The sequence below is a fragment of the Echiichthys vipera genome (genome assembly GCF_963691815.1).
Source record: "Echiichthys vipera genome assembly, chromosome: 20".
Lineage (NCBI taxonomy): Eukaryota > Metazoa > Chordata > Actinopteri > Perciformes > Trachinidae > Echiichthys > Echiichthys vipera.
Genome location: NC_139845.1, coordinates 634,092 through 646,825, shown reverse-complemented (window position 1 = coordinate 646,825; position 12,734 = coordinate 634,092). Strand labels below are relative to the sequence as shown.

The 12,734-nt window shown below is 52.2% G+C and overlaps 1 protein-coding gene across 1 annotated transcript in view; it reads left to right on the top strand.

The window, feature by feature from the left end:
* Positions 1–12,505, top strand: part of lrp6 (low density lipoprotein receptor-related protein 6) — a 29,798-nt gene extending 17,293 nt beyond the window's left edge. Inside the window, exons 12-23 of the mRNA XM_083935253.1 lie at positions 409–735; positions 1,733–1,935; positions 4,400–4,611; positions 4,936–5,126; positions 7,040–7,249; positions 7,439–7,564; positions 7,653–7,889; positions 8,175–8,285; positions 9,131–9,361; positions 9,481–9,617; positions 9,753–9,850; positions 10,174–12,505. Coding sequence (XP_083791379.1) covers positions 409–735; positions 1,733–1,935; positions 4,400–4,611; positions 4,936–5,126; positions 7,040–7,249; positions 7,439–7,564; positions 7,653–7,889; positions 8,175–8,285; positions 9,131–9,361; positions 9,481–9,617; positions 9,753–9,850; positions 10,174–10,480 — 2,390 coding nt within the window. The 3' untranslated portion in view covers positions 10,481–12,505. The remainder of the gene's footprint in view (positions 1–408; positions 736–1,732; positions 1,936–4,399; positions 4,612–4,935; positions 5,127–7,039; positions 7,250–7,438; positions 7,565–7,652; positions 7,890–8,174; positions 8,286–9,130; positions 9,362–9,480; positions 9,618–9,752; positions 9,851–10,173) is intronic.
* The last annotated feature ends 229 nt before the right edge of the window (positions 12,506–12,734 follow it).

Below are 12,734 nucleotides of genomic sequence, written 5' to 3'. Positions count from 1 at the left end.
CTCACCCCTCCCTCGTCTTACCCCTCCCTCGCCTCACCCCTCCCTCATCTCACCCCTCCCTCGTCTCACCCCTCCCTCGTCTCACCCCTCCCTCGCCTCACCCCTCCCTCGCCTCACCCCTCCCTCGCCTCACCCCTCCCTGGTCTCACCCCTCCCTGGCCTCACCCCTCCCTCGCCTCACGCCTCCCTCGTCTCACCCCTCCCTCGCCTCACCCCTCCCTCGCCTCACCCCTCCCTCGTCTCACCCCTCCCTCGCCTCACCCCTCCCTCGCCTCACCCCTCCCTGGCCTCACCCCTCCCTGGTCTCACCCCTCCCTGGTCTCACCCCTCCCTCGCCTCACCCCTCCCTCGTCTCACCCCTCCCTCGCCTCACCCCTCCCTCGTCTCACCCCTCCCTCGTCTCACCAGGTCAGGACCGGGAGGTGATAGCCGACGACCTCCCTCACCCCTTCGGCCTCACCCAGTACCAGGACTACATCTACTGGACGGACTGGAGCCAGCGCAGCATCGAGCGCGCCAACAAGACCAGCGGGCAGAATCGCACCGTGATCCAGGGCCACCTGGACTACGTCATGGACATCCTGGTGTTCCACTCGTCCAGACAGGGCGGCTGGAACGCCTGCGCCGCCACCAACGGCCACTGCTCCCACCTGTGCCTCGCCGTCCCCGTCAGCAGCTTCGTCTGCGGATGCCCCGCCCACTTCTCCCTCAACTACGACAACAAGACGTGCAGCGGTGAGGACGCCACGGCAGCTACGGAGGCCTGAAGCTGCCAAAATACAACTAAATACATAAATGACACATATATAAATTAATTATTAACCCTTTAAATTAATCAACAATAATAGTTTTTATTAATTTATAAAATTTTATTTAATTTTCCTTTTTAATTTTATAAATATTTTAATGTTAAATTGAATCAAGAAAATTATATATTTAAAATTAATCAATTATTAATAAATAAATACATTTAAAATTAAAACATTAATATGAATTAATACAAAGTTAAATAATAAAAGTTATAGGTTTTAATGAATTAATCAAATGTGACATAAATTCATATTTATTTAATTCATTTTCCTTTAGTTTTAGAAATGTTTTTAATGTTTAAATGTATTAAGAAAATTATATATATATAAACGTTAATCAATATATTAATACATAAGTACATTTAAAATGGAAAAATTAATATGAATTAATACAAAGGTAAATATTGAAAAATATAGATTAATTTAATTGCTAAAATGTGACAAATTCATATTTATTTATTTATTTTTCCTGTTTATTTTTACAGTTATTTGTTTCTTTTTAATGTTAAAATCTGAGGGAAATGTATATTTATAATAATTAATATATTAATAAATACATTTAAAATGGGGAAATGAACAAATTAATACAAATGTGAATAAACAGAAATATAGATATTAATTTATTGATAAAATGTAAATATTTATTTTTAATTGTTCTTTATTTACCTTTGTATTAATTTCCTTATTAATTTATTTCCTATTAAATTTCCCTTTAAAGTTAATTTAGTTTTAATTTAATTTTGCATTTTTTTCTTTATTATGAAAAAAAATCTGAATTAAATTGGAAAAGAATGTGAAATAGATTCAAAAGCAAATTAAAGCAGAAATATCACTTTAATAATAATAATAATAATTAAATAAGCTTCAGTCCTCCACAGACGACCCTAAACTCTGTGTGTTCTTCTTCTGTGGTGTCCCTGCAGCGCCCACGTCCTTCCTGCTGTTCAGCCAGAAGACGGCGATCAACCGCATGGTGATGGACGAGCAGCAGAGCCCCGACATCATCCTGCCCATCCACAGCCTGAGGAACGTCCGCGCCATCGACTACGACCCGCTCGACAAGCAGCTCTACTGGATCGACTCCAAGCAGAACGTCATCCGCCGCGCGCAGGAGGACGGCAACCAGGTCAGGACTTCCTGTTTGTACTCCTGCTTCCTGTTTGTAGTTCTGTTTGTAGTCCTGCATCCTGTTCGTAGTTCTGTTTGTAGTCCTGCTTCCTGTTTGTAGTTCTGCTTCCTGTTTGTAGTTCTGCTTCCTGTTTGTAGTTCTGCTTCCTGTTTGTAGTTCTGCTTCCTGTTTGTAGTTCTGCTTCCTGTTTGTAGTTCTGCTTCCTGTTTGTAGTTCTGCTTCCTGTTTGTAGTTCTGCTTCCTGTTTGTAGTTCTGTTTGTAGTCCTGCTTCCTGTTTGTACTCCTGCTTCCTGTTTGTAGTTCTGCTTCCTGTTTGTAGTTCTGCTTCCTGTTTGTAGTTCTGCTTCCTGTTTGTAGTTCTGTTTTTACTCCTGCGTCCTGTTTGTACTCCTGCTTCCTGTTTTTACTCCTGCTTCCTGTTTGTACTCCTGCTTCCTGTTTGTAGTCCTGCTTCCTGTTTGTACTCCTGCTTCCTGTTTGTACTCCTGCTTCCTGTTTGTACTCCTGCTTCCTGTTTGTACTCCTGCTTCCTGTTTGTACTCCTGCTTCCTGTTTGGAGTTCTGCTTCCTGTTTGGGGTTCTGCTTCCTGTTTGTAGTTCTGCTTCCTGTTTGTAGTCCTGCTTCCTGTTTGTAGTCCTGCTTCCTGTTTGTACTCCTGCTTCCTGTTTGTTGTTCTGCTTCCTGTTTGTACTCCTGCTTCCTGTTTGTAGTTCTGCTTCCTGTTTGTACTCCTGCTTCCTGTTTGTAGTTCTGCTTCCTGTTTTGTAGTTCTGCTTCCTGTTTGTAGTTCTGCTTCCTGTTTGTAGTTCTGCTTCCTGTTTGTAGTTCTGCTTCCTGTTTGTACTCCTGCTTCCTGTTTGTACTCCTGCTTCCTGTTTGTAGTCCTGCTTCCTGTTTGTACTCCTGCTTCCTGTTTGTAGTTCTGCTTCCTGTTTGTACTCCTGCTTCCTGTTTGTAGTCCTGCTTCCTGTTTGTACTCCTGCTTCCTGTTTGTAGTCCTGTTTGTACTCCTGCTTCCTGTTTGTACTCCTGCTTCCTGTTTGGAGTTCTGCTTCCTGTTTGGAGTTCTGCTTCCTGTTTGTAGTTCTGCTTCCTGTTTGTACTCCTGCTTCCTGTTTGTAGTCCTGCTTCCTGTTTGTACTCCTGCTTCCTGTTTGTACTCCTGCTTCCTGTTTGTACTCCTGTACTCCTGTAGCCCTGTAGTCCTGTAGTCCTGTAGTCCTGTTGCCCTGTAGCCCTGTAGCCCTGTAGTCCTGTAGACCTGTAGTCCTGTTGCCCTGTAGCCCTGTAGCCCTGTAGTCCTGTAGCCCTGTAGTCCTGTAGCCCTGTAGCCCTGTAGCCCTGTAGCCCTGTAGACCTGTAGTCCTGTAGTCCTGTAGTCCTGTACCCCTGTAGTCCTGTAGCCCTGTACCCCTGCAGTCCTGTACCCCTGTAGTCCTGTAGTCCTGTACCCCTGCAGTCCTGTAGTCCTGTAGTCCTGTAGCCCTGTAGCCCTGTAGTCCTGTAGTCCTGTAGCCCTGCAGTCCTGTACCCCTGTAGTCCTGTACCCCTGCAGTCCTGTAGTCCTGTAGTCCTGTAGTCCTGTAGACCTGTAGACCTGTAGCCCTGTAGTCCTGTACCCCTGTAGTCCTGTAGCCCTGCAGTCCTGTACCCCTGTAGTCCTGTACCCCTGCAGTCCTGTAGTCCTGTAGACCTGTAGACCTGTAGTCCTGTAGTCCTGTAGTCCTGTAGCCCTGTAGTCCTGTAGCCCTGTAGTCCTGTAGTCCTGTAGCCCTGTAGTCCTGTAGTCCTGTAGCCCTGTAGTCCTGTACCCCTGTAGTCCTGTACCCCTGTAGTCCTGTAGCCCTGTAGTCCTGTAGCCCTGCAGTCCTGTACCCCTGTAGTCCTGTACCCCTGTAGTCCTGTAGTCCTGTACCCCTGTAGTCCTGTACCCCTGTAGTCCTGTACCCCTGTAGACCTGTAGACCTGTAGTCCTGTAGACCTGTAGACCTGTAGACCTGTAGTCCTGTAGACCTGTAGACCTGTAGTCCTGTACCCCTGCAGTCCTGTAGTCCTGTAGACCTGTAGTCCTGCAGTCCTGTAGTCCTGTACCCCTGCAGTCCTGTAGTCCTGTAGTCATGTAGACCTGTAGTCCTGTAGACCTGTAGACCTGTAGTCCTGTAGTCCTGTAGACCTGTAGTCCTGCAGTCCTGCAGTCCTGTAGTCCTGTAGTCCTGTAGACCTGTAGACCTGTAGTCCTGTAGTCCTGTAGTCCTGTAGACCTGTAGTCCTGTAGACCTGTAGACCTGTAGTCCTGTAGTCCTGTAGACCTGTAGTCCTGCAGTCCTGCAGTCCTGCAGTCCTGTAGTCCTGTAGTCCTGTAGACCTGTAGACCTGTAGCCCTGTACCCCTGTACCCCTGTACCCCTGTACCCGTGTACCCGTGTACCCCTGCCTCTGACCCGCCCGTCCCGTCCCCAGAGCGTGACGGTGGTGGCGAGCTCGCCCGGCGGGCCGGTTCAGGGCCTGCAGCTGTTCGACCTGAGCATCGACATCTTCAGCCGCTTCATCTACTGGACCAGCGAAGTGACCAACGTCATCAACGTGACGCGCACCGACGGCAGCCGCGTGGGCGTGGTGCTGCGGGGCGAGCACGACAAGCCCCGCGCCATCGTGGTCAACCCGGAGAGAGGGTCAGTGACAGCACACACACACACACACACACACACACACACACACACACGCTTTCTCCTTCAGCTGCTTCAAAATAAAAGCTCTAAATAAGAAACAGGGGGGGCTTTTATTTTGAAGCACAGATTGTTTTTGCACGGCGTCCTCACGGCGCTCTCACGGCGCTCTCACGGTGTTCTCACGGCGCCCTCGCGGCTCTTCTGGTCTGTGAACCATGATGGCGGGCTCCCCCCTCTGCAGGGATGCCCCGCCCCCCCGTGTGGTTGATGTAGAGAGGAACCCGTTAGTGAGGTGGCGTTCTCATGGCGCTCTGTCGCCCGCTGCAGGTACATGTACTTCACCAACCTGCTGGAGCGCTCGCCCAAGATCGAGCGTGCGGCGCTGGACGGGACGGAGCGCGAGGTGCTGTTCTTCAGCGGGCTGGGGAAGCCCGTCGCCCTGGCCATCGACAACGCCATGGGGAAGCTGTTCTGGGTGGACTCGGACCTGCGGCGCATCGAGAGCAGCGACCTCTCCGGTGAGTCTCAGCGTGTCCTCCCCCGTCCTCCCCCTCAGTCCTCCCCCTCAGTCCTCCCCCTCAGTCCTCCCCCTCAGTCCTCCCCCTCAGTCCTCCCCCTCAGTCCTCCCCCTCAGTCCTCCCCCTGCCTCCTCCTCAGTCCTCACCCTCAATCCTCCCCCTGCCTCCCCCTCAGTCCTCACCCTCAGTCCTCCCCCTCAGTCCTCCCCCTGCATCCCCTCAGTCCTCCCCCTCAGTCCTCCCCCGTCCTCCCCCTCAGTCCTCACCCTCAGTCCTCCCCCTGCCTCCTCCTCAGTCCTCACCCTCAGTCCTCCCCCTCAGTCCTCCCCCTGCATCCCCTCAGTCCTCCCCCTCAGTCCTCCCCCGTCCTCCTCCTCAGTCCTCAGCCTCAGTCCTCCCCCTCAGTCCTCCCCCTCAGTCCTCCCCCTCAGTCCTCCCCCTGCCTCCACCTCAGTCCTCCCCCTGCCTCCCCCTCAGTCCTCCCCCTCAGTCCTCCCCCTCAGTCCTCCCCCTCAGTCCTCCCCCTCAGTCCCCCCCCTCAGTCCTCCCCCTCAGTCCTCCCCCTGCTTCCCCCTCAGTCCTCCCCCTCAGTCCTCCCCCTCAGTCCTCCCCCTCAGTCCTCCCCTCAGTCCTCCCCCTCAGTCCTCCCCCTGCCTCCCCCTCAGTCCTCCCCCTCAGTCCTCCCCCTGCCTCCCCTCAGTCCTCCCCCTCAGTCCTCCCCCTCAGTCCTCCCCCTCAGTCCTCCCCCTGCCTCCCCCTCAGTCCTCCCCCTCAGTCCTCCCCCTCAGTCCTCCCCTTGCCTCCCCCTCAGTCCTCCCCCTTGCCTCCTTTCAGTCCTCCCCCTCAGTCCTCCCCCTGCCTCCTCTCAGTCCTCCCCCACTGTCCTCCCCCTGCCTCCCCCTCAGTCCTCCCCCTCAGTCCTCCCCCTCAGTCCTCCCCCTCAGTCCTCCCCCTGCCTCCTCCTCAGTCCTCACCCTCAATCCTCCCCCTGCCTCCCCCTCAGTCCTCACCCTCAGTCCTCCCCCTCAGTCCTCCCCCTGCATCCCCTCAGTCCTCCCCCTCAGTCCTCCCCCGTCCTCCCCCTCAGTCCTCACCCTCAGTCCTCCCCCTGCCTCCTCCTCAGTCCTCACCCTCAGTCCTCCCCCTCAGTCCTCCCCCTGCATCCCCTCAGTCCTCCCCCTCAGTCCTCCCCCGTCCTCCTCCTCAGTCCTCAGCCTCAGTCCTCCCCCTCAGTCCTCCCCCTCAGTCCTCCCCCTCAGTCCTCCCCCTGCCTCCACCTCAGTCCTCCCCCTGCCTCCCCCTCAGTCCTCCCCCTCAGTCCTCCCCCTCAGTCCTCCCCCTCAGTCCTCCCCCTCAGTCCCCCCCCTCAGTCCTCCCCCTCAGTCCTCCCCCTGCTTCCCCCTCAGTCCTCCCCCTCAGTCCTCCCCCTCAGTCCTCCCCCTCAGTCCTCCCCTCAGTCCTCCCCCTCAGTCCTCCCCCTGCCTCCCCCTCAGTCCTCCCCCTCAGTCCTCCCCCTGCCTCCCCTCAGTCCTCCCCCTCAGTCCTCCCCCTCAGTCCTCCCCCTCAGTCCTCCCCCTGCCTCCCCCTCAGTCCTCCCCCTCAGTCCTCCCCCTCAGTCCTCCCCTTGCCTCCCCCTCAGTCCTCCCCCTTGCCTCCTTTCAGTCCTCCCCCTCAGTCCTCCCCCTGCCTCCTCTCAGTCCTCCCCCTCAGTCCTCCCCCTGACCTTGTTCTCTCTCCCCCCTCAGTCCTCCCCCTGCCTCCTCTCAGTCCTCTCCCTGCCTCCCCCTCAGTCCTCCCCCCTGCCTCCCCCTCAGTCCTCCCCCTGCCTCCCCCTCAGTCCTCCCCCCTGCTCCCCCTCAGTCCCCCCCCCTGACCTTGTTCTCTCTCCCCCCCGGTGCTCGTCTCGTGGTCAGGAGCGAATCGCATCGTGATCGCGGACTCGAACATCCTGCAGCCCGTGGGCCTGACGGTGTTTGGGAACCACCTGTACTGGATCGACAAGCAGCAGCAGATGATCGAGCGCATCGACAAGACCACGAGGGAGGGCCGCACCAAGATCCAGGCCCGCATCGCCTACCTGAGCGACATCCACGCCGTGCACGAGCTCGACATGAGGGACTATAGTGAGTGACACGCACACGCACACGCACCTGCACCTGACACCTGCACCAGACACCTGTTTTTAGTCATTTTGCATCTTTTTGTGCTGGTTTTGCATCTATTTTTAGTCATTTTGCAGCTTTTTGTGCTGATTTTGCATCTATTTTTAGTCATTTTGCATCCCTACGTGACCTAACACCGTCTCCCTGCAGGTAAACACCCGTGTACCTGGGACAACGGCGGCTGCTCCCACATCTGCATCGTGAAGGGCGACGGGACGACACGCTGCTCCTGTCCCGTCCACCTGGTGCTGCTGCAGGACGAGCTGTCCTGTGGAGGTGAGTCCCTCACACCTGGTCCTGGTCCTGGTCCCGGTCCTGGTCCCGGTCTGTGTGCAGCGTCTGACTGTCTGCTGTCCCTCCTCAGAGCCGCCCACCTGCTCCCCGGAGCAGTTCTCCTGCACCTCCGGGGAGGTGGACTGCATCCCTCAGGCGTGGCGGTGCGACGGTTACCCCGAGTGTGACGACAGCAGCGACGAGGACGACTGCCCCGTCTGCTCCGAGGCCGAGTTCCAGTGCGACAGCCGCCAGTGCATCGACCTGAGCCTCCGCTGCAACGGGGAGGTCAACTGCCAGGACCGCTCCGACGAGAGCAAGTGTGAAGGTGAGACGGGGCCCGGGGCGCTGACGCTGCGGCGCTGTGATTATTATTATTGTTTTTTTTTTAAATTTAGTTTTGGTGATTTGATGGAATCTAAATGTGTTTGAGTCTCTGATTGACTTTGTGTGTGTGTGTGTGTGTGTGTGTGTGTGTGTGTGTGTGTGTGTGTGTGTGTGTGTGTGTGTGTGTGTGTGTGTGTGTGTGTGTGTGTGTGTGTGTGTGTGTGTGTGTGTGTGTGTGTGTGTGTGTGTGTGTGTGTGTGTGTGTGTGTGTGTGTGTGTGTGTCAGTGCGCTGCCCTCCGGACCAGTTCACCTGCTCTAACGGTCAGTGCATCGGCAAACACAAGAAGTGCGACCACAACATGGACTGCACGGACAACTCCGACGAGCTCGGCTGCTGTGAGCGAATACGCTTATTTATTTACCTTTATTTATGTTTACGTTTATTTATTTATCTTTATTTATATTTATGTTTATTTATTTACCTTTATTTATATTTATGTTTATTTATTTACCTTTATTTATATTTATGTTTATTTATTTATGTTTATTTATTTATCTAAGAAATTAGCAACAGTCAACACTGATGTTTGTTGTCAATGTGTTGATAGTTTATTGTCAGCGTGTTGTTAGCCCGTTGTTACCTTGTTGTTGGCGTGTTGTTAGCTCGTTGATAGCGTGTTGTTAGCTTGCTGATAGTTTATATTTAGCGTGTTGTTAGCTCGTTGTAAGCTTGTTGATAGTTTATTGTTAGCTTGTTGTTAGCGTGTTGTTAGCTCATTGTTAGCTTGTTGATAGTTTATTGTTAGCGTGTTGTTAGCTCATTGTTAGCCTGTTGTTACCTTGTTGTTGGCGTGTTGTTAGCTCGTTGATAGCGTGTAGATAGAATATTGTTAGCTTGTTGATAGTTTATTGTTAGTTTATTGTTAGCTTGTTGATAGCTTGATGTTAGCTCGTTGTTAGCGTGTTGTTAGCTCATTGTTAGCCTGTTGATAGCTTGTTGATAGTTCATTGTTAGCTTGTTGTTAGCTCATTCTTAGCCTGTTGTTAGCTTGTTCATAGCTTGTTGTTAGCTCGTTGATAGCTTGTTGTTAGCGTGTTGTTAGCTCATTGTTAGCCTGTTGATAGCGTGTTATTAGCATGTTGTTAGCTCATTGTTAGCTCATTGTTAGCTCGTAGTTAGCTCCTTGGTAGCGCGTTGTTAGCTCGTAGTGTTTATTAAACTTCTTCTTCTGTGGTTTCAGACCCGACAGAGGAGCCTCCTCCTCCGTCCAACAACACCATCGGCTCCATCGTGGGCGTGGTCATGGCGTTGTTCGTGGTGGGCGCCGTGTACTTTGTGTGTCAGCGCGTCCTCTGTCCGCAGATGAAGGACGACGGCGAGACGGTCACCAACGACTTCGTGGTCCACGGGCCGTCGTCGGTGCCGCTGGGATACGTGCCGCACCCGAGCTCGCTGTCCAGCTCGCTGCCAGGTGGGACGCCGCGTCCACGACCACAAGCTCGACCACGAGCACGAGCACGAGCACGAGCACGCTCACAGTTCTGAGGTCATTGTTTGTGAAAGTGACGCTGACTCTGCTCAAACCCACAGGGATGTCCAGAGGCAAGTCTGTGATTGGCTCCCTCAGCATCATGGGCGGGAGCAGCGGGCCGCCGTACGACCGCGCCCACGTGACCGGAGCGTCGTCCAGCAGCTCGTCCAGCACCAAGGGGACGTACTTCCCCCCGGTGAGACTCACGCAAACGCACATACACATTAATATACAGTTATACACATTTTATAGACAGAAGGATGTAAATATTATATTTCTTTAGTTTAAATCATGTTTTTGTGTTTTATTATTTGTGTTGTTGTTGTTTCAGATCCTGAATCCTCCTCCGTCTCCTGCCACGGTTCGATCCCAGTGCACCGTGGAGTTTGGTTATTCCTCCAACAGCCCGTCCACACACAGATCCTACAGGTGACACATGCTAACGACATTAGCTTTAGCTTTACCTTAACACTACCTTACCTTACATTAGCTTAACTTAACTTGCACAAATTTTACATGCACTTGAAATTAATTTGCATGACCTCTTAACAAAGTTATAATAATTTTATCTCTTAATAAAGTTTTAATATCTTTAAAGTGTCATTTGATTTGTGATTTAATTAGATTTGTTGACAGTTGAGCTTTAAACCACGTTATTATTTATTTATTTATGTAGTTTTGTCCCTAAACAGCCTCCGTACCTCCTTCTCACTCTGTGGTGTTTCTTCTTCTGTGGTGTTTGTGTCTCGTAGTTACCGGCCCTACTCCTTCCGCCACTTCGCCCCGCCCACGACCCCCTGCAGCACGGACGTGTGCGACAGCGACTACACGCCGGGACGCCGGGCGCCGCTCAAGTCCAGCGCCGCCGCCGCCGCCAAGGGCTACACCAGCGACCTCAACTACGACTCGGAGCCTTTCCCGCCGCCGCCGACGCCCCGGAGCCAGTACCTGTCGGCGGAGGAGAACTGCGAGAGCTGCCCGCCGTCGCCTTACACCGAGCGCAGCTACTCGCACCACCTCTACCCGCCGCCGCCCTCGCCCTGCACGGACTCCTCGTGAGCCCCGCCCCCTCTGGCACAGCTCCGCCCCCTCTCTGTAAATAGCAATTGTGCATAAAAGAGGTGAAAGCCGGGACTCTGATGAAGAGGAGCAGCTGTTTGTACATTAAAGAGAAAAAAGCATATTTATATATTTTCTATACCGTGTTCAGCGACGTCGCCGCGGACGTTCAGCGACGACGCCGCGGACGTTCAGCGACGACGCCGCGGACGTTCAGCGACGACGCCGCGGACGTTCAGCGACGACGCCGCGGGCGTTCAGCGACGCCGCCGCGGACGTTCGTCTCCAGAACTTTGTACATTTTTTAAGAAAAGGTTTTTATGAAATCATCACAGACAGAAGTTGCCTTAAACCCGAGGACACGACGCGACGCAGCGGGACGTTTGAACGTTTCTGAAGCCAAATATAAAAAACCACCACAGAAGAAGAAGAGGAGGAGGAGCAGCGGCCCTCGGAGCGGCAGCGGCCCTCGGGGCGGCGGCTGTGGCGGCGGCGTCTGTCGTCTCCGTGTAAACCGGAGAAAAGCGTCTCTGGTTTGAATCGACCTCCTCAGCGTCTCAGCGTGACGGACGTGAGTCATGTGACGAGTCAGGAAGCAATAACACCACGAGGCGTATTTATGATCCAATCAGGAGAGAGATCCACTGTACGGAGGCCCTGAAGGGTCAAACCTCTGAAGACACTCGACCTCCTTCTGTTAGTTGTTTTTTTTTTTCTGCGCACCAGAAAAAAAAAGATCTCTAAATGTTTTGTTTCTCGATTTTTATCGTTTGTTTTCCGATTAAACAAAAATGTCGAGATTTTCTGCTTTTTTATTTTTTTATTCACGATTAATCTAGAAAATAATTTGCAAATTCATGGTTAGTTGCAGCTCTTGTTCCCTCTGGGCCTCCGTACAACCCTAACACACATACTACAGAGGCCCTGAAGGGACAAAACACTAAAACATACATTACGGAGGCCCTGACGGGACAAAACACTAAAACATTACCTTAAAAAATATCTTACGGAGGCCCTGAAGGGACAAAACACTAAAACATACCCTTAAAACATACATTATGGAGGCCCTGAAGGGACAGAACACTAAAACATACCCATAAAACGTATCTTACGGAGGCCCTGAAGGGACATAGCACAAAAACATACACTAAGGAGGCCCTGAAGGGACAAAACACTGAAACATACCCCACAGAGGCATTGAATGGACACAACACGTAAACATATTATATGGAGGCCCTGAAGGGACAATACACTTGTAGAAAATCTCAAGAACATCTGAAGACAATCAGCCTCTTTTGGTTTTGGACAGAACGCAACGACAGCGTCGCTACAACAGCGTAGATTTTTTTATCCCAAGACAAAATATATTTTATCGCAGATCCGATGAAAACACCGTTAATGATTCTTCACTTTCTTCTTTATTACAAATAAAAAAATCTTAGAGCTGCAACTAAAGATGTTTCACTTTGGTGATGAATCTGTAGATTATTTTCTGACCCATCGTGTCGCCTCTGGGCCTCCGTACTAAAGACGGCCGCTGCGTGACTCACGTCCCGCGCTCGTCGTGGCGCTCGTCGTGGCGCTCGTCGTGGCGCTCGTCGTGACTCGCGTCCCTCGCTTGTGCGCTACTCGTGGCTCGCGTCCCTCGCTCGCCGTGGCGTCCAGACGGGATTGAAACCAAAACGCCGTTGTCGGCCGCGGCCGTGCGAACGCGTGGTCACTCCTCTGTTGCCGTAGCGACCTTGTGCCTGAGCGGCTCCTCGTCGTCGTAGCTTCTTATTTTGATTGTTTTGATGTTTTTGTTCCGTTGAGGAATCGAACACGAACGCTCCACAGTATTTTTGTACCTCGTCGTGTAGAAATCGTATTTATAAAACTTTAATCTTCATTCCCTCTTTTTTTATAATCGTTCTATTTTTCTACCGTTTCCGAACGAACGCACGACGACAATCTCCGAACAAACCCAGGTTTCTACGTCTGCTCCTGCTCGTGACAGGACCGCCTCAAGTGGACCAGATGATCTGGACCCAGATGTTTGGACCCAGATGTTTGGACCCAGATGTTTGGACCCAGATGTTTGGACCCAGATTGTTTGGATCCAGATGTTTGGACCCAGATTGTTTGGATCCAGATGTTTGGACCCAGATGTTTGGATCCAGATGTTTGGACCCAGATGTTTGGACCCAGATTGTTTGGATCCAGATGTTTGGACCCAGATGTTTGGACCCAGATGTTTGGATCCAGATTGTTTGGA